Genomic DNA, 22,174 nt, shown 5'->3' with positions numbered 1-22,174 from the left:
CTCTCTCACTATGGGCATAAAATGATCGGAAGTAAGATTTCAGAGGCCACAGAGAGTTACACTTCTGGATTACAGACTTCTTAATGAAGCCGAACTACTATATGTTGCAAAGAATCGGAATCCCGTTCATGCATGTAAGGAAAATTTTGAAAGAGTTTATTCACATTTTCTTCAGAACTTATAATTTCTACTCAGTGCAGCAACAAGAGATCATTTTGCCCCATTCAGCATTTTTTCATTGAATGCATCCATTTTACAGAAGCAAGTTTTTTTCTAGATTCGTAGGATATAACCACAACAGCTTCATGCCACAGCACAAAAATAAATAAATTATAATTTTCAGATCTTTATACATGTATTCATTTATATTTTCATTCAGAAATTTAAATTTCCATTCAGCAAATATGCGCTTTACTAAGTAAATAAAGCCTGATGACACTAGTAAATGAGTAAAATAATCAATAAACTTATCTATGATTAAATTATTGGCATTGAGAACTCATTTTTGCATAATGATTTTAACAAGCTATGAAAACAAAGTAATGAGATAATTTAAAAATAACTCATCGTGACTAACATTCTGTATTAAGATATTTAATCATGGATATGTAATTAGGCTGTCAACTTTTTAAATAAATATAATATATATCAAAGTATAGGTTTAAAATAGAATATACAAATACAAATACATGTATACCTAGTTTTAAGCCTTCTTGCTTTTTAAAGGAAAATTAATAGTGGACAGTAAAATATAAAGTCGGTAAAAATATTAATGCTTGCCTGTAGAATATGAAATTGTCTTCGCCCATTTATCATCTAACTAATCTGGTTAAAAACTATGTATTTGTGAAACAAATTGATAATTACATTTACAAGAACATCCCTAATAGTATTATAGTTGATATATGTAACCTACTTCTCTCATTGGGGTAGAGATTTGTAGAAACAACCAGTCCAGCCATGTCTTCCTTAAAATATTTTTTTAATTAATGTGACGTAGTATGGGTTGCAAAGCTTCAAAGTTTACAATAAAGTAGAGACAACTCCAATTATTATTTTAAGAGACCCAGAGGAAAAGATTAAGTATGCTTTCTTGTTTGTTGATACGGTTATCTGAGGGGAAGGGAGCGCAACTGGAACATGGAAGTGAGAACATTAACTTAAAATATCAGTGAAAGGGATGCTTGCTAAGTGTTACTCTTTTTGCTGTTGAGAATATTATTCATTGAACATTCAATATATTCATACTGGTATACCAAATACATTTCTTTTTTTTTTTTTTAAGATTTTATTTATTTATCTGACAGAGAGAGACAGAGATAGCAGGAGCCAGGAGGAGAGGGAGAAGCAGGCTCCCAACAGAGCAGGGAGCCCGATGTGGGGCTCGATCCCAGGATTCTGGGATCATGACCGGAGCTGAAACCAAGTGTCTGACACTTAACTGACTGAGCCCACCCAGGCACCCCCCCAAATACATTTCTTTTCTTTAACTGACTCTCAGAATACACCCAAGACATAATAGTATTTATTCCCATTGGACAGTCAAAGAAACTAAGGCTCAGAAAGAGTAATTTATTTGCTCAAGGTTGAACATAAACATAAAGAAAATGGCTAAATTGCAGATTAAAACAAGGTCATAAGATTCCAGAGCTTATGTTTTAGCCACCATTCAAATACAAGCAAGCATATTTTATCTCATAATTTGTAGAATATATTTCTGTTTCGCAAATCAATAGAGTCACTATTAGCCAATCAATTGCCCAATTTAAAAAATGTATTTATGTCACGTCAACTCTTACTAGGGTTCGTACTGAACTTTGAGGCATATTGCTCATTTAACATGAATTAATTCTCTTAATGTTTAAACAGATATTACTGATTTCCCACTTTATGCCAGGCATGTAAAGATGTGGGTATTTCAGTTAGTAAACTGTATATTCAGCTTATAGAATGGACTCAACAAAACTGTAAACAGAAGAAACTTCTTTTTCTCCACCTACTTTATTTCAAATCTCCCTTTGGCCCCTGGATATTTCAGGCAGATCTCTTCACTCTCCTAGTTATGTTAGGTATTAAATTTTCTTAACTGGGTAATTAAGACTGACTTCTAGATACTAAGATGTACTGTCAAATACAGCATCAAAACTTTAATATCATCTAGTTCAAAGTTTCTTTCATCTCCCAGTTCTGGTACAAACTTTAGCCTAACAAGTTAAGGTAGAGGAGAGTAAAAATACTGCCTTTGACTCATTTTCCACCTTCTTTCCCTTCCATCTTCTTATAGCTGTAGTGTCCGAGGAGAGGCAAACAGTAAAATTCTATCACCACTGTATTTTTCCTTTGGCTAACAGTGGCTCCTGGCCAAATGCTAGCTCCTTTGAAGGACAGAACTGTGGGTTCTTTGGAGCATTCCTCTCCTGCCCCCCCTTCCCTGGGACTACTACACTGTTGGCATGTGTAATACTCTTTCTAGACAATCTCCCATAGCCCTACTCAGCTCCTAATCTATACTCTTCCCCTACCCCCAGCTTCTATCTCTCCACTTTCTGTTGGAGACGGCTTGTCCTGTAAGGCAGCTGTCACTCAATTATCCAGTGTCATTGGTCAAAAGGAAACTCATGCACTTTTCCCACATGGAGAAAATTAGGCTATTTTCACTGCCACCCTCTCTCCTGGTCCCTAACTACCATCAAGGGAAGTTCCAGCTTAACTTCTGACTTTGAATTCATTACACAGGAAGTGAGCATAAATCTTTATTTGTACAGCTATATGCCCACAAACTTTTTAAGAAACTAAAGTCACCACCTCCTATGAAGTTATTCACTATACTTCAGTTTAGTCCAATATTTTTCAAAAAGCTGATCATGAAATCAATTTATCTGGTTTTGATCAGTATTTCTTATTATGGAATGGAACAAAATAGAATAGAATAAAATTCAGAATAGAATAGAATAGAACAGAATAGGGTGTTTAATTTAGTTACACACACACACACACACACACACACACACACACAAATTGACAAAAAAAAGTCTGAAAGCTCCTGCATTAATCCCATGGAAGCACCAGCCCTTGTGATTCTTCAGTGTAAAAACATTTCCGGTGGGGTGTGCGTGAGGGGCTTCCTCCTTTAAGGCAACTCAATATGAATTGTTGTCTTGGAGCCTTCCTCACTTGGTGTGCTGGATGCACCATCTTCCCCTCTCTCCCTTGAAAATGCTCTTCTTCAAGGACATTATGCAGTCTTTTTAGAAGAAACTTTAATCCTCTTTTTATATATGTATATACCTGGAAACAGGTGATGAGTATTGGTAGTTGCTAGACCAATTTGGGTTTTTTGTTTTGTTTTGTTTTGTTTTGTTTTGTTTTGTTTTGTTTTAGTAAGTGTAGTATGGCTACATTTAGTAACTCTTTTTAGAGTGTAACAGTATCGATTGGTACTCTCAGATTTGGGGCTACAACCTAGATTTAAAACAACAGGAATGATTCAAATGCCATTACATTTGGTCAATATAAATTGAGAAAGTCCATACGGAGGTTAATACAGTTCAGTTTTGAAACCACTTTAACAAGAATTGTGTCTCCTTGAAAACATAGAATAGTTTATGAGTAATATCCATAGTAGCTTTCAAAATATAGGTTTCCCTCTTCCTTATTTTTATCAAGGGTTGCTTCCGCATATGATCACCCATGATGATGTAGGGGAAGAAACATCAAGCCTCTCCATACCCAACTACTATCTCCCTTCTCAGGGAAGCCAAATCCCATGTGGCCTTCAACAGAGATCCTAGTACTGCCAAGTAGCGATCTTTCCCCAGCCCACAATTAGAAAACATGTTGAGGGAGCAAACCCTTCTCTCCCTGCATAAAACCCTGTAAGATCAAACAGTTCCCAGAAACGGCAACATCCTCTTTCCTCAAACAATGAATATGTCCAGTAGGCCTGTTTTTGCACGACTCGAATTCTGGAAACCACCAGCTACCTCCAGATCCACTCAATTCCCTCCTTGTTCAGCCTTTTCATTTTTCTTCTGTTTCTTCATATGCCAATCACATTCTCTTGACTCCGATGCTGACTTACTTATTTGGAGCTCCATCTTTAAGTTCCTAACCAATTACTGCTAATGCAGAGATTCCATTTCTTTGTGACTACTTTTCCCCACCTGATCCATGCTTTAACTGATCTCACTGTTTCCAGCCTGGTCCAACTTTGGTCCCTCCCGAAGGCAACTTCCACATTTCTCTATGGTATAGGTTCGGATGTATCATTTGGATGGTGGGATCAATAGATCTTTTTATGCTTGTGTAACATTCCAATGGTTGTTGCTTGCATGTTCGTTTGGGGTGGAGGAGTTTATTGAACAGACTAACAGAGATTGTGAGGGAGGCGTGTATCCTAAACCTCTTGGCCATCTCTTAGAACTTCTCTGTGCTCTGCTGCAAAGAAGATGCCTAAGGTTTTATCCACACTTGTCTCAAGCCACATCTCTGGCTTTGACACTATTATTGCAGAGCTATTCTGAGCAACTAAGTGTATATAGTCTTAGTTGCTATTAAACCTAGCTCAACCGTGCACTGCAGGAAAAGGCTGATGTGTAAAGCGGCAGAAGTGGGATGGATACCACAGGATCATCTACTTGTCACCTCTTCACCCTACACATGAATATTCTCTCTCTCTAGAGCCCTGCAAGGAAGACTACTTTCAGTGTAAGAATGGAGAGTGCGTTCCCCTGATGAGTCTCTGTGACGGTCGTCCACACTGTACGGATGGCTCAGATGAAGCACATTGCGGTATGTTCTGTTTTTAGGAAAACACTTTTGTCGCTTCAGCCTCTACATTTAGGAATGTGTTTATCGGGACACGTTTTGGTGCTTTTGGGTGTGGTCATCCCCCAGCGATTTTAGCACCTCCAACGTTATTCTGGTTAGGAGAAAAGTTCACATGCAGACCCCTGTTTTTTGTTTGTCTATTTAAATTTGACATTTAGTAACTATAAGTCTAGGACAACCCATATTGCCATAGAAAGTATAAAATATCACAGAGACAATGGCCTGCACCAGGCCCTCTCATACCGCCCTTAATGACTGATACTCTGCCCATTGCCTGCACGGGAGACCCCCTCATGTTTACTTAGAGCTGTGTTAGACTTGTTCCCTTGCGTCCTTGGTTCTTCAGTACCTACTCCCTCTGCTTTGTTGAGTCCTTGGTCTAGCCCACTTCTAGATCTCTGTAATGTGATGAGCAGTGGCTACTGTTAATATGTCTTGCTTTTATTTCTAAGCAAATACGTAATGCTACTTATTATGTGTCACACACTACAACACAGCACTGTAAAACAATCTGAACATAATAAGAATTAGCTCTTTTTAGCCACGAGAAACCTGAGGCTTGGAGAAGTTCCGTGGCTGTCAAAGACCACACACCTTGTAAGGGCTGGAGTTGCCTTTTCAGCTTAAGTCTGTCTAATTTTAAAGTCAATGCTTATTTTGCTCAGAATAGGGAAAAAAATATAAACAATAACACTGACTTACAGAATTACGGTATGGTGTTTGTGGTAAAACTATCATGGCTGATGTTTCACCTGTTTGATGAACTAGCTTAGCCTTGCCCAGTCCCTGCCTAGTCACTCACAGCCTTTGTACTGTATCCAACATGCTTGTAAGATGGTGGGGAAGACGACAGAAACCAAACAGCTGAAGAACAAGGCCAAAGAAACTAGTTTCTAGAGAAAGAAATGGGGGGTGGGGAGGAGAGTGCTTAAAGTTGTTTCTGAACTTGACTTTTCCTTCTTTCAGAGACTAGCTCGTAAGACATGCTCCTCACAAATAACTTTTTTTTCTGCTTATTTTCTGTATTGATAGGCAATAAACTCCCATATCTCTGCCTTTCCCATTTTTATAGCTATATGAAAGAGCAAAGTTAAGTCTATCAAATTTATATTTTTCAACTTAACACACTCTTAAGAAAAATTACAATCAATCTCTAAACTCTAAATGTTAAGAACATTGCACATGTACTTTACTTTTTTTTGAGAGAGAGAGAAAGCAAGGAAGGGGGAGCGGCAAAGGGAAGGGAAGGGAAGAGAGAATCTTAAGCAGGCTCCACCCCCAGCATAGAGCTTGGGGGGTTTCGATCTCAGGACCCTGAGATCATGACCTGAGCTGAAATCAAGGGTCAGATGCTTAACCAACTGAGCCACCCAGGGGTCCCAACACATGTAGTTTAGAGTCCATCATTTACTTTTAACAACTTAGGTCAAAGTGACCCTGTGTGTGATTGAATCTCTTTAGTGCGCCTTTTCAACGGCACGATGAGCAACAATGGTTTGGTGCAGTTCCAAATCCTGAGCATATGGCATGTAGCTTGTGCTGACAACTGGACCACCCAGATTTCGAATGATGTCTGTCAGCTGCTGGGACTAGGGTAAGTAATTCTACTCAGTTCTGTTTTAAGAGATTCTCTAACTTTTTTATTGGCATCAAATTGGGTTTACTAAGACATTTAAAATTTATGGAAGTTATGAATTTGGAAAATACACATGAGAAAAAGGAAGAAAATAAAAATCTTGATTAACACCATTCTCAAAAACAACCACTGTTAATAGCCTTTTTATAAATATGATATAAACGTAAGTGTATAGGAATACTGTATTATAAAATCATACAAAATATTGTGTTATGCTGTTTTGTAGTCTGCTTACACATGAGCATTTCTCATGTCATTAATATTTTCTATAGAAATCAAAGAAAATGAAATACTCTACGCTGTATCACTATATGTGGTGTGTGTGTGTGTGTGTGTGTGTGTGTGTATATGTATAAAACTAATCACGAGGGTCCTTAGAGAACATGCTTTTGTTATCTTTGCGACATTTCCATAATAATGCTTTTGGAAAATCTGTAGCAGTATAAGTACTATGAGAAAAGTTATGTAAAATTTCAAGATTTTTGAAGAAGCATAATGAGAATGATAATTCCATATTAATGATGCACCTAAAATTTATTATAGTTCCAGTCTGTCATAATATAGTACATCAAATATACAGGTTCACCATATTCATTTTTTACCTTCCCATAAGTCTCAAAAATAATGAGGTTTAAAATAGAAGGGGATAGTAATAATAATCTGCTTCTTTTAAGTTGCATAGTCAACTCGAATTCAGCATTCTGATCCTTTGGTATTCATGATTTGGGAGATTTAACCATATTAGATCATGGATGGTTATTTTATCACTTATAGCACTATATTATTTACTAGTTTGTCTTGTCATATTACACTATAAAGTCTATAAATATAGGAACTATGCCTATTTTATCCATTACTGCATTACTAACATTCAGACTTATCATTGTCTCAAAATATAGGTATTAAATAAACATTTGTTAAAGCCATAGATTATTCACTACATATAAATATACATGCATATGAAATAGAAACATCTAGCTATCTAAATGCCCAAAGTTGTCCAACTATAGATCATTATCATTTTCCTTCTGTCCTGACGGGGAGTGATTTTCTAATCCATTCTACAAATTTTGGGTCAAGTGAAAAAGTCAGCATCTACACATACCCTCAGCATTTGGCAATGATCTCAACTGTTCCTAGTTCAGCAAAATCAAAGATAATTGATTGCTTTCTTTATAAAGGGCCCTTATTTCTAGCTGATTAATAATCACGTAGTCTTCATGCTATACACAGGTTTTCAAAATTTATTTTGAAATGTTTATTTTTTTAACCCAAGACACATTTTCCACTAGAAGTAACATTAATGCAGTGATAAGTCTTGGTGTAATTTATAATGGCCATTTAATTTCCAGTAGACTGGGAGAGTTACATTGTATATTAATGCCAATCTAGTGCCTAACCACCACATATAGGTATTTAACCATAGGAGAATTTGTTGAGGTCCCATTCAGAATGTCAGAAATATCCCCATAATTTCTTACAATTTCAATTGAGAGTTTTCAACTTCCTTTACTTCCTAAAATGCTGTTCATTCAGAATGAGAACTCCCCAGATTTAAGCCTCATTCAAGTGATGTCAACCTCATCAGGAAAACAAATCCCAATAAAGAGCAAAGGGAGGATGTGAGTTTTATCATTCATTATGTAAATAATCCTCAATTTGATTTATATGCATTAATCAGAGACTTCTTGCACTTTATATATATTATTGTTTTTATAATACATTATAGCTTGTATTCTAACAAAAATTCTTTCAACATGGGAAACTTTGAGACATAAAGAGGCTTAGAGGAAGGTAAGCTGTAGAGGGAATAATGTTTTTTGATGAAGGGTCAACGGAACATTGAAACTGACAGTTGTTTGTTTATTCTCACTTAAGTAAAGTACTGGGTAAGTGGCATGGATTCCAGATTCCTACTTTAATTTTGATTTTATTTCAATAGTCATAAGTTCATACATGTGAAGCCCTAGGAAGTCATTTGCTTTCACTACTGAACTTGTCAGCAATTCTTAGGCATTGTTTTATAGACTCAGGAATGTAGTGAAGATTAAGCTAAGGAGATTGGTAACTTGACCTTGTTTCCACAAGTGATGAATCCGCGTGCCCTGCATGGTGGAGCGTTCACTGTACCAGAGCTTGTGTTCCCATTCACCATCGATCCCAGTATCTTATATGGTTACAGACACAGGAGTTCCTTCCTTCTGGTTGGGAATCTTAACTAAAGAGTTTCCTGGAGGACATATGGGGTTAAGATGAATCTTTTACAGAGATTAAAATATCAACATCTTCACTGACAGAAGTTTTTAAAATTTGAATGAAATATGTTAGGGATTCCTACAATTGCATGAGAGAATGTATTACAAAGGAAACATATATCTTTATAACTTTTTAACAGTTGCTGATATAAAGGTATTATTTTGATTACTCCCGGATCAGAAATTTAAGCATTAGCAAAGATATTGTGTCTGTTCCATAGATGAGTAAAACATGGATTTGGCTTTAAATATGGTGGGGACAGACACATACAAAGGTAATGACAATGTAACATGATACATACAATGTGGTAGAAGAGAATCACTCGCTTTGGGCATGTCAGGGAAGGTGTTCTAGAAAACAGGGTGAGCTGAGTGGGTGAGAGCAATCCCACACAACTGTGTACTATCCATTGACATGTTTCCCCAGCCAGATTTTACTCTCTAGTTCACTGACCTCATATCCTATGAATCACAGTCCTTCCAGCAAGAGACAGGGACAAAGAACTAGATTTTTTAGTGTGTATCAAGCAAACAGTATATCCCACTGCTTTAGATACAGTATTTTTGATGAAGGTCAGGCACTTGCTTTCTTCAGAAATGAGTCAGGTAATCTCTGCAAATACTTTAATCTTTGGGCCTGCACTTATTAAATAGTCTCCATCGTGCTCTAGTAATTGAAAGAAAGTTATAGCCTTAATGAGAATGTGTCTAGACTGGCGCATGGTAACCGAAAGAAAACTTAGTGAGTTTAAAATGATGTGTTTGCTACAGTGGAAAGTAATTTAGGAGTCAATTTATTAAAAAGGCACTGTAGTCTCTCAAGATTATTTATGCAGATAGGGTACAAAATGCAATTCCCCAAAGATTCTAGTAAATCATGTGAGGCAGATTTCATCAGCCTTCCCTCTTTTAAATGAAACATTTTCATTCCCTGCCATTTATAGCATGCATAAGTAAAAAAGTACTTTAAATAACACTTTCATGTCTCTGATCAAAGTATGAAAGGAAACATTTTACACCAATGCAAGGATAAATGTTAAAGAAACTTAGGGTAATGATTTTTAAAACATTTCCTAGGAAAGCACACTACCTCGTTACTAACCCAATAAATGAACTGTGTGGTTGGTTTGCCTTGCCAAGCCATTAAAAACTAGAAGTCATCTGTGCTGTGCAGCTTCACAGAATTTAGGAAATACTAACGTCTTAAAAATAGAGTTGGTGATACATTCCCCTATCAGGCTGCTTATGGGGAGCTGCTGTTAATTTTTAAATTCAGTAGCTGTCCCGTGCAAGATACCTTCAGTTCCAATGTCAGAAGCCTCAAGTTGAGCCTCTCATTCTCAAATCCAAAATAAAAAAAAAAAAAAGAATTACTTCAAGTTCTTCCATTTCAGAGGTGTTTTGAAACTGCTGGGGAGAGGGGGTAAGATATTGTTTATATAAGCCTTCCAAATAAACAGAGCATTAGTGACTTAATAGCCTCTATAGGCACCACCACCAATTTGTATCCACAATTTAACGCTGGGTCCTGGAAAACTGAAAATAGGACCTGTGTTTCATAGTAGTTTTAAAAATTGGTAGGCAAAAAGTATTCCTGTTCTTGTCCATACCTCCTGTCATTGTCCCCAGATTTTCAACTATGTGGGAAAAGCCTTAACACAGAACGATAACAAAGATAAGATACAGGAATTAGTAGAAAAAATTTAACTACTAACTTTAACTTTAAATGATTTATTTTTGTATTTGCTAACTGCACAAAGAAAGAAAGAAATACTATTGTCTATTATTTTAAGTTTTTAATTTGAAAGTTTAGCACCAAAGGAAATTTTTATCATAATCTTAGCTACTTTCCTAGGATGAGATAGGGCATGTTGTGGGCAAGATGGTAGAAAAAATTAATTTTACTTGGTTTAATTGACCAAGCAAAAAAGTTGATCATTTGCATGATAGACAAACTATAACTCTGATATTTTTCTTATTTTAAAATTAGAAATGAATTAACTAAAAATATGTAAGGAGAAAATAATTGTGGCAAAAGCATAGTAATTTTATAACTTTCTAAGATTCATATTTAGTAAATTTATCGTTTACCAGATTATGAAAAGCACAGTGGTTAGGAAATTCTGTCTGTGATGGGCAAGGGAGTGAAAGCAAGTGTACAACTGATTTGTAATCCAAGAGTGGGTTCAGCAACCCCAAACCTGGTTATAGTTAGAATCACCCAGTCTTTTACACAGACATTTGGATTCAGTGTGGTCAATGGTTTTGAAGTTGGATTTTTAGGATCAAACTAACAGCACCTGCAAGCCTGGAATGAATGTACAGAAATGCCAGTTCTGGAGTTGCACCTGAGACCTACTCATGGGCAAGTCTAGAGTAGGGTTGGCAAACTGTGTTTGAACGAGCCCTTCAGGTGATTCTGATGCTGAAGTTTGAGAACCGCAATCTAGGGTAGGCTTTCTTAACCGTCTTTTGCGTGTCATGGACTCTTTTGGCAGTCTGCTGAAACTTACTAACTTCTTCTTTGATTTATTTAAGTGTAAAAAATAAAATACACATAATCACAAAGGAAATTAACTTCCTTAAAAAATAACTATCAAAGGGCTGCTGGTGACCCAATTGGTTAAGCATTAGACACTAGTTCAGCTGAGGATCGTGAGATCAAGCCCTGCAAGGGACTCCCCACAGGAGCTATGCGCTAGGCATGGAGTCCACCTGAGATTCTCTCTCTCCCTCTGCCCACCCCCCAACTCAAGGGCATTTTCTCTTTCTCTTAAAAAAAATTAATAAAAATAAAAAAATAACTAGCAAAATATTTTAAATATGATATGGTATTATGTATTTATTTAGGCATTGGATAAGATATACTGGTGGTTCTAATGATTACTCTAAGATAAAAAATGAGCATAAATGATATTTTTAGATGTATGCACCAACTGCAATGTTTGTTTTGGTCACAAAATTATAGGTGTTGCTACCAATGTTGTGGTTAGTCACCTACATTTGTATAAGAAGGAAGGACTAAATTTCAATTACAGGTTAGTAAAAGTTAATATGTAATTATTTCTGATCTAATTACAAACCTCTTACTTATTATCATGGACAACAAGTAGCTTCACAGACCCCAGACCTTGGCTAGTGTGGGGCCTAAAGATCTTGGGTCTTTGCAGAGTCCCCCGCGATCTTGTTGTCTCAAAGGAACCCATGAAATTTTGTGTACTTGTTTCAGTAGAAACCAGAGAACTTATACAAACCATCTCTAAAGTCTGGCAGTTTGATTTCATCTGGTATCAAAAACAAAAGGGGACCATCTCTGACTTAATCCAGAGGACTCCTTCGTTTGTCTTTCTGACACCAGTCTATTTTAATTTCTCTAAAAAAACCTTTCTTGCCCAGTAGATCAAAACAAAAGTAGAGAGTTTAAAGAAACCTTTATAAGAAGGATATTGTGAAAAGGGGGGAAAAATCTGTTGCTTGGTTTTCACCAACCACAGCCTGGTATTATTGCTTTCTCTGAAAAATTCATTCCTGATTTCTCCCATTAAGTATTTGAAAACTAATTATTGGGAATTAAGGGACTCTTTTATATGAAATGTCGTATTTATACACACATACAATTCAGGGAGAATTCTCATTGTCTTTAATTCTTATTTTGACTTCTACTCTAATGGCTATTTTGTAACCCCAGAGAGATTTATATGGCAAGGAAATTGTTGAGACTATAATCATACATATAAAGGGTTAAGAAAATATCTCTTATGTTTGGCACAACTTGAGTCATCTACCAATAAATTTTTTACAACATATAGCTCTTTAGCCTATAAAAGTCCGGTACAGACTTTTTTTTTTTTTACTCAAAGACTTTTTTACTCACTTCATTACATACAAGCCAATATCCTTTATCATTTCCTTAGACGCTGGTTTTGTTTTGGGTTTTTTGTTTTGTTTTGTTTAAATTCAAGTTAATTAACACATAGTGCAGACAGCCACATGCAGAAGAATGAAACTGGACCACTTTCTCACACCATACATAAAAATACATTCAAAATGGATGAAAGACCTAAATGTGAGACAGGAATCCAACAGAATCCTAGAGGAGAACACAGGCAGCAACTTCTTCAACCTCGGCCAAAGCAACTTCTTGCAAGACGCGTCTCCAAAGGCAAGGGAAACAAAGGCAAAAATGAACTGTTGGGACTTCATCAAGATAAAATCTTTTGCACAGCAGAGGAAACAATAACAAAACTAAAAGGCAACCTACAGAATGGGAGAAGATATTTGCAAATGACATACCAGATAAAGGACTAGTATCCTTAGACACTGTTATTTGTGAGGAAGCTTCTATATTCTAAAACAGAAATAGTTGAGAACAGGAGAAAACTTTTGCCCTGTGAAATGAATAACAAAAGTTTTCATGTTCATTTTATTTCCCTTCTAAAAGTTATTTCCAGCTCCTCAACCTGGAAATAATGCTGTATATTCTATGAGACCAAGGGCCATTTTGAATAAAATCGATAAAATCTAATGGAATATACCCTCTGTCCCTTTCTTTAATTTTTCCTTCTTCCTCTTTCCCTTATTTTCATTCTTCCTTATTTTTTGCTTCCTTCCTCCTTTCCTATTCCCTTCCTTCTTTTCTCATTTCCTTCCATCTTCTTTTTTTCTTTATACCTTCACCTTTTCAAAAGAAGCTGAGGTGATTTATAACAAAGGCTATGTGCAGTAAGATTAATAGAATAGTAGCTGAAAATAAGGTCTGAAGAAATAAAGAGACAAATCTATAAAATATACAGGGACAGCACAATTACTAATATTTGTGTCTGAGATTCTGAAAACCTGTGCAAAAAGGAAAACTTTAAAAATTGTGTCACTTTAATTATGAGATAGGATAAATGCTACCAGTTCCACAGGGAAGACAGATTTCTCCTGACACTAAATTCTTCTTTTTTTTTTCAGATTTTATTTATTTATTTGAGAGAGAGAGATTGAGTGCATGAGAAAGGGGAGGGCAGAGTAAGAGGGAGAAGCAGACTCTCCGCTGAGCAGGGAGCCTGATGCAGGGCTCATTCCCAGGACCCTGGGATCATGACCCGAGCAGAAGGCAGACATTTAACCGACTAAGCCACCCAGGTGCCCCAATGACACTAAATTCTAAAGGAAATTCTCCATGCATGTCCTTATAAAGTAGTAATGCATTGAAAAAATATGTGCACCGGTGCATCCCATTGTTTATAGCAGCATTATCGACCACAGCCAGATTACGGAAAGAGCCCAAATGTCCATCAACTGATGAATGGATAAAGAAGAGGTTGCACATATATACAATGGACATTACCCAGCCATAAAAAAAATGAAGTCTTGCCATTTACAATGACGTGGAGGGAGCTAGAGAGTATTAATGCTGAGCAGAATAAGTCAATTAGAGAAAGTCAAATACCATATGATTTCACTCATCTGTGGAATTTAAGAAACAAAACAAATGAACATGGGCCAGGAGAAAGACAGGCAAACCAAGAAACAGACTCAACTATAGAGAACAAACTGATGGTTGCTGGGAGGGAGGTGGGCGGGGGAGATGGGTTAAATGGGGGAGAGGGAGTAAGGAGGCCACTTGTGATGAGCACTGGCTGTTGCATTTAAGTGCTGAATCACTAAATTCTACACCTGAAGCTAATATTACACTGTATGTTAACTAACTGGAATTTAAATAAAAACTTGGAAAAAAGAAATGTGTGCACTGAGAAAACCTCATAGTAAATGTAGAGGTGTATGTCGTATGCCTCCTACCCAAAAATAAATAAACTCCAATGGCAGCTAAGAAAACAAAGTTACAAATGAGTCAAGGAGATAGTACAAGGGATTAAGACCACATTCTCCAAGTTGTTCGCCAAAGGCTCCTGTCTCTGACAATCTCCCCTAAGTTTTATTTCTTTTAGCCACGTTTGAGGTAGGAAATGCCAGGAATTTGTTTTCTTCTTAATATCATTACATCTGTGGCATGTTACAGAACAGCTATGGACCGACTGACCCATCAGTTTCTCTCTTGTTCTTAATACAGTAGCTTGCATGAAGGAGGAAATTGATTAGGTGAAGTTTTTTCTATTGGCATTTTTTCCCCTTCTGTGTATCACAAAATCTTAGGAGTTGAGGTCAGAAAATCTAAAAATAATTCAGCTTACCTATTTGCTAACTATGGCAGTGTCAGGGCATGTCTAGGTGTGTTGTGATAAATGTGGTAAAGGAATAAGCAATTGGAGCTGAAACGTGTGCTGTTCAGTCATGCTGTTTATGGAACCAGCATGTCCCGACTCTGAGTAAGACGCTTTGCCATCCTTTGCCTCAAACCCCTTTCATTCACCATTCCCCTGCCTATTCAAACGCTCTCCCCACCTTCTTCCCGGCCAAATCAATCCCCTTCGTTCCCTCCTGAAAAAGAAGGTCCATCCTTCTATAAAACCCTTTTCAGACTAATCCCACCTGGCTCCATTCATGACTTAAGCCTTTTGGGGTGTGAAATGAGCGACAGTGCCTGGCTGCGGTGTTTGCAACATCTGTTATTATTCTGTTTAGCTTTAGTGTGTCCAACAGCTTAACACGTCCCTACCTAAGCTCCTGCTTCAGGGAGAAATTCTTATCACGGCAAATACAGTCTGAGGAGCAAGACAAAAGAGGAAACCCAAGCAGGCCTGAGAAGAGACGCAGAAGATTTAATACTGTACAAGACCCTCCAGAATCTCCTTCTTATGCTCCGTGGAATCCATCTCTGAGTGTATTTTCATATTCTGTATATGACCTTAAAAAATAATGATGGTGGGTTGCATTTATGCTTCTTTTCTCACATAGAATAAGGTTTTCCTGAAGCCAGGGGAGCCCTGTGAGGGTGCATAACCTGTAAGAATGGTAATGAAGGTTTAGAAATAGGTAATCAGGAGGCATTAACATGTCAACATGGTAATGCTATATGGGCATGTTTCTATGTGATACCAAATTTCTACCGATTCCAAACAGCTGTGCAAATGTGTGGTAGTTAGCTAAGTCTGCAGAGCTAAAATTTTCAGAATTTAAAAAATGCAAACTCCCAGCCATGATCTTGACAGAGTGCCTCTCTAAAAATTAAAAACCAGTTTTGTTGCAAGAAAAGGAAACTGAGGCAGGGAGTGACTCAGTGGCGTGCTTTAACTGCAGAACTTAATATAGTGTATTCTCTCTCAACAACTCAATTTTTCAGTTGTTCTGGGATTTGTTTTTCAAAAATAAATGGTGACAATAAAAGGTTGCTAACCTTTTGTGTTGCCAAGAACATCTTAAATATATTTTATTGTCTCCGTCATTTCTTAAAATAAGAAATAGTTTATTGCAAACTTTCTCTGCAGCTTATGTTCTGTTTACTGTGTCTACAAACTGGAATAAATTGTGTTCAGTCCGAAAAAAGGATGAGTTGAATTTGGCAGGATTTGAAATGCAAGTAGTCGGTCTCAAATTAAGTTCCAAATTCTAGCATCCAGCACTGACACCTGGAAATGTTTGTATGACCTGATGGCTCTAGACACCACTCTCGGGCTGCTGACATCAGTATGTACGACACAAAACTAATTACATGAATACTCTATGATTTTTTTCCAAAAGAACATTTCAATTATTCTGTTCTATGTTCTATATTCAAAAGAATATATCTGTAGTATTAACTGCAGTCTGTTTCCTCATGTGAGTTTGGGACTTACATGAGGAAATGTAAAGACAACCTCAGAATATAAACTTCATGTCTTTTTTTTCCGTGTGCATGTATAATCTTAATTTTTTTTTCCCTCTGCCAGATAGTGAGAACATCACTATGGAACAACATTTGAGAATCCAAGGGTAGAAGTATTAGCATTTACTAAATATTCTTTATTCGTAAAGCTTTGCCTCTAGTCTTTTTTTTTTTCTCCTAGAATAGGCTTATGTTAAAAATTTACCTGCCAATCCCATCATAGTATGCCAGCGTAAGTGTGTAGTAAATACATACTAGATTTTAAAAACACATTTATAAATAACATTTCAATATTTTTTCAATTTAATTTTGTCCACATTTTGTTTTGAATTTCCAGAGACATTAATGCATCTTCTCAGGGTCTGTATTAAAAGAGCTAATCAGAGTGCCTGGCTGGCTCCGCTGATGGAACATGCAACTCTTAACGTCGGAGTCAAGAGTTAGGTGTAGATCTTACTTAATTTAAAAAAAAAAAAAACAAAGAGGGGAACCTGGGTGGCTCAGTCAATTAAGCCTCTGCCTTTGGCCAGGTCATGATCCCCAGGTCTTGGAATCAAGCCCTGCATCAGGCACCCTGCTCAGCTGGGAGTCTGCTTCTGCCTCTCCCTCTGCTCCTCCCCTCACTTGTGCGCATGCGTGCACTCTTGCTCTCTCAAATAAATAAAATCTTAAAAAAGAGAGAAAGAGAGATAGTCAAGGGATAGAGTAAAAAACAGGTAGAGATCATGGAAAAGTGTTAAATCCACATCCCTGAGATATATATATAAATATATTTTTTAAAGATTTTATTTATTTGAGAAAGTGTGCACAAGCTGTGGGGGGGGGGAGGCAGGGGAGAAGGAGCAGGGGGAGAAGTAAAGCGGGGGGCAGAGGCAGAGGGAGAGAGAGAATCTCAAGCAGACTCCACACCGAGAGTTGAGTCCAACACCAGATCATGACCTGAGCGAAAACTAAGAGTCTGACGCTTCACCAACTGAGCCACCCAGGCGCCCCTCTGAGATACATTTTTAATGAATTACCCTTCAAGACGTCCCCCTATGCAGTTCTGAATCTTGTCAAATGACAAAACGGAAACAATTTAGTGTTGAGCTTGATGTCCTTTATTCAGGGGAAAACAATCTCCCCATCGGGGTGGTGCAGCGCCTCACAGGCCCTGGAGCAGCCTTTCTGAGTGATTTCGGGCAAGAGGGAGTTTTGCAGAATGGTAGAAGAGGCCACAGGACATGACTGGCTAGGAAGTCTGGAATTTCCGTGTAAGCTTAGCAGGTCCTATCTTCCGGGGTCAAGTAAGCTCGCTAAAGCTGAGTTGGAAGATCGTGATTGGTGTAGATGGAGATTCCTCACAGTGAGGCCCTTCCTGTGTGGGCTGACAGGTTTAGATTTGTGACGTGGGCCCGCCCACTGCGTGGCCTCTGTTTTGTGGGGCCTGAAATACGAATTAACTTTATCAGTGTCTTAAAACAAATTGCCTACCAAGTAACTAGAGGTCATTTTGGAAGTCAAAAAGCAGACCTCTGAACGAGTGAAAAACAGATATTATATTTGGGGTTGACAGGGGTTCCCTGACTTGCCAGCAACAAAATCACCTGGAGGGTATGTTTAACAGACAGATGGCTGGACCCCGCCCCCAGAGTTTCTGAACTAGGGGGTCTGAAGTGGGGCTAAGGCAATTTGCATTTCTAACACCTTCTCTGGGGGCTCTGCTTGCCTGGAGAATACACTTCCGAAATCCTTGGTCATGAGACTCGGGAGCATAGAAAACTACCTAGAAGAATGTCCAACACATGTAAAAATTCAGAAGAATAATGATATTGATAATATTGTTGCAGGAATTTCCTGCGTTTAGTGCCCGCGGTTCTTGGTCACGCCGCTTGGAGAACGAAGAGGTAGACCAGACGAAGAGTGGTGGGCAGCAAAGCAGAGTCTATTGAGCAGGAATATTAAGTTTCTGGAGAGGGAGGGAGCCCCGGAGAGGGTTGCCCTCCGAGTTCCTAAGTTTACGGGATTTTATGAGCCGTTTTGCCTAACTAGCTCAAGCAATCAGGGTGTGCTGAGTCGTGCCAATCAAGGCTTTGGTCACATATCTTTCTACCTATTAGGTTAATGTCTATGTGCTGATGGACTTTCTTTTGCTGACATCTGGGGGCTTAGGTCTTAACTCCCCCTTGCCTATGATAGGGACAAATGCCTGAGGGTTAATTGTCTTATTTTAGGACGTTTTGTAGAAGTCACTTCTGCAAAGGCTGCAAAGCAGAATGTCAGTGTGGTCCTGTCTAAGCTGGAAAACAGGATGTCAGTGCTGTTTTATTTTAGCTGTACCAATTCCATATCTTCTTTTTGGGGACCCTGGCCCTGACCTGTCCAACTAAGTCCTAACAACATGACCAAAAGCAATAAAAGAAGAGATAGGTCTAAAAGGGAGAATGGAGAGTAACTAGGTCCCACCCTTGCAGCAAAGACGAGCACCAGTCAACCAATCATCATGATGTGTGTGGAGCCTGCAAGCAAAATCAGCACTAAAGCCTCATCAAAGTGGATAGGTGTGCCTTGATTGTCTTAAAAGCCAAGATTAGTGTGATGAATCCTACCAAAAGCTGCACCAATGGTAAAATTCAAAGTCCTCTAAATCCGTTTTGATGCACATTCTCTCTTCCCTAAACGTACGAGTCCTTAAATATAACGTCCCTCTATTATAGTCCTTCCTGACCCAGAGCATTCCTGGCTTCTGTACCCTCTGCTGGCTTCTGAGATCTTTATGCCTATTTTGTTTTCTGAACTATAACAAATACATTTTATATAAATACTTAATAAGATGATGCTTCTGCTTACCTGGAGGGAATGCCTTAATCTGTAACAATAACAGTAACAGAACTCATTCTCCCTTTAGCAAACTCATTTCAGGTGTTATTAAATGAATAGTCATTGATTTGGGTGCTAGAGTTATTTTTATCTGTTTATAAAGTTAAAGTGCAAGATGCTGAATTCTGGGACATTAAATATAGGCTCCATTTTCCAGTTCTCTGTTCAGTGGATGAAAGGTACCAGAGAAACACTTTCAGTTTTTTTGAGATATTGTCCCATTTGAAAGAGACAGGAAATACTCTCATCCTAGTTCTTTTCTTCTTATTGATCATAACAGCCATAAGTGTTCCTTGGAAATTCCCTATACACAGAAAAGGGTCAGTGTTGGCTACAGCATGGGGAAGACATTGGACCTTCTTTTGAAGAGGCAATGGGTGAATCTTTTGTGTTATTCCAAAAGGTAAAAACCGTATCATTAGAAGTTCGCAGCAACCGTGATGTTTCCAGCCTAAAAACATAGTTTTATACGAGGATTAAAATCTGAAATAAATGAAAGGCAGGAAACAAGATTTGGAACTGAGAAGCTAAAAGTTTCCAGCTAAGGGGCACCTGGGTAGCACAGTCGTTAAGCGTCTGCCTTCGGCCTAGGGCGTGATCCCGGCGTTCCAGGATCGAGTCCCACATCAGGCTCCTCCGCTGGGAGCCTGCTTCTTCCTCTCCCACTCCCCCTGCTTGTGTTCCCTCTCTCGCTGGCTGTCTCTATCTCTGTCGAATAAATAAATAAAATCTTTAAAAAAAAAAAAGTTTCCAGCTAAGCCTAGGGAAGAGAGTCAGGATAACAGAAAGAAATCTTTAATTACATTCACAGTTGAGAGCGTGGGTGTAACATGTTTTCAGGGATAAGAAAGATTAGTAAGGTGATGTCTTACTAATGAAGAGTGTTTCTTTTTCTATCCCACCCTGACCCATGAGTTGACACTTGGAGGTCCAGGCTACATGTTCTCTTTTTAGAGTAATCACATCGCTTCTGGCTTTACATTAGGGCTTGTTAGACTTTGAATTGAATGAAATATCAAGAACAAAGAAACATTTGGAAAAGCAAACACGGAAGATGTTCTTTTACTAGGTTGTTCTTAAGCTACATGCATTTTTTAAAAGACGGATTACACTAGACAGGAATAAAGTTTAATAAATTATGGTGCAGTGATTCTGTGAGGTTGTCATTAAAATTGATCATTGTGGAAATTATCGAATAACATACAAAAGTCAAATGAAAGAAATCAGATACCCAAGTAATATATGCACTGATTTTAACTTCGTTAAGTAGTATATGAACATGCAAACAACCAGAGGTATTACACAAAAATTAAAATTATATTTTATGTCATTATGGACATTTCTTCTACTGATTTATACCATCTTTTAGGCAGTAAAACTTTTGAAGTTTTATATTAAAATGTTAGTCTTTTTGTATGGGATCCCGTAATTTTTTTCCAATGTCCACAGCATTAAATAACTAGAAATTTAGGTTTTGGGTCTTTATTCGTGCTTTTGTTTTGTCTCCATGTGTCTTTCCCTAGGAGTGGGAACTCATCAACGCCAATCTTCTCTACTGGAAATGGACCATTTGTAAAATTAAACACAGACCCTAACGGCAGCTTAATACTAACACCAAGGTGAGTCCCCAAATCTGTTCTTGGACTAATTGTACATGGGCTGGAAAGAAGATAGATTTTGAAACGTGTCAGATTTTAATGCCACCATATACTAGCCATAGAATCTTGAAAGTTATTTATGTTTTTTATTATTCAGATAATCGCAAATAGTACCTAATTGATTCTATCCGATAACATTGCCTAACCCTCATGTATATGGTAAGACAGTCAAATGAAATCTTGCATACAGAATTGTGCAGCAAAATGACAGAGATTCAATAAATTTCACTTCTATGTCCTTTCTAGCCTTACCTTCAGATTCATAAACAAGTAAACCCCCAGAGAATAGAATTGTGAGAGTTGGGATAAGTAAGTCCACTGTTTGCCTGAAGAGGGCGACACAAATTAGCTCTCAACAGAAGAGAAGAGAGAAGAGGGAAAGTCATGGTATTTAGCAAAGAGAACGCGAACATTAAGTGAAGGAGACCAGACTTACAGTTGTGCTTACATATTCTCTTTTGCTCTTTAAAATTAGGTTCATTTTTATAGCATTTGGTAATGTTTAAAAAGCAACATCCTTTCTGTATTCAAAGATCTGTTTAGCTTACATTATGTCATTTCTTCTGTTTGGGCGTTAATGATATTTTTGTTGAAACGGGCTTTTGAATTTTACAGTTCCATTATAAAGGCCAGCTTTGGGTTGGGGGGCGGGGGAGACAGTAACTTCAAGAAGAAGCCTTAACTACTGACAAAGATTGAAGATGTCATTGCTGGTGCATTAGCTTGCAGATTTTTGAATAACATACTTAATGGTGAAAAATGAAATTATGTAATTATTCAGCTATTCATGAAAAGTCATCATGTCTGTGAGCTCAACCAGTAAAACAAATTGATAAAAGAGTATTTTTAGTGCCAAGGGCTTTGCAATTGAATGTTTCATATGAATGTTTGCTGGGCCTTGACCGATATTATTAGTCTCATAGAGGGTGAGGCAAAGCACTTTCAAGTGAGAAAGCAGATTTCTAGATTTCCTTCTAGAAGCATGTCTAAATTTACATCAGCATTATAAATCTTGAGCAGCTTGCACACTGAAAATTTCTTTTATTTGTATCTTGTAGACTTTTAAGAATAAGAAAAAGAAAGGAAACAAATTTTTTTAATTCATCTCAGTTATGTGCATGTTTCAGAGCAGAAGTCGGTTATTCCATGCTTATCAACAAAATGCCAGCATCACTGATGTCCCTAC

The 22,174-nt window shown here is 37.6% G+C and overlaps 1 protein-coding gene across 1 annotated transcript in view; it reads left to right on the top strand.

The window, feature by feature from the left end:
• Positions 1-22,174, top strand: part of TMPRSS15 (transmembrane serine protease 15) — a 112,220-nt gene that overhangs the window by 68,976 nt on the left and 21,070 nt on the right. The window contains exons 18-20 of the mRNA XM_026501038.4: positions 4,681-4,791; positions 6,292-6,424; positions 20,854-20,949. Coding sequence (XP_026356823.3) covers positions 4,681-4,791; positions 6,292-6,424; positions 20,854-20,949 — 340 coding nt within the window. The remainder of the gene's footprint in view (positions 1-4,680; positions 4,792-6,291; positions 6,425-20,853; positions 20,950-22,174) is intronic.

The sequence above is a fragment of the Ursus arctos genome, unplaced genomic scaffold, assembly GCF_023065955.2.
Source record: "Ursus arctos isolate Adak ecotype North America unplaced genomic scaffold, UrsArc2.0 scaffold_4, whole genome shotgun sequence".
NCBI classification, from domain to species: domain Eukaryota; kingdom Metazoa; phylum Chordata; class Mammalia; order Carnivora; family Ursidae; genus Ursus; species Ursus arctos.
This window is presented reverse-complemented; position numbering and strand designations above follow the sequence as displayed.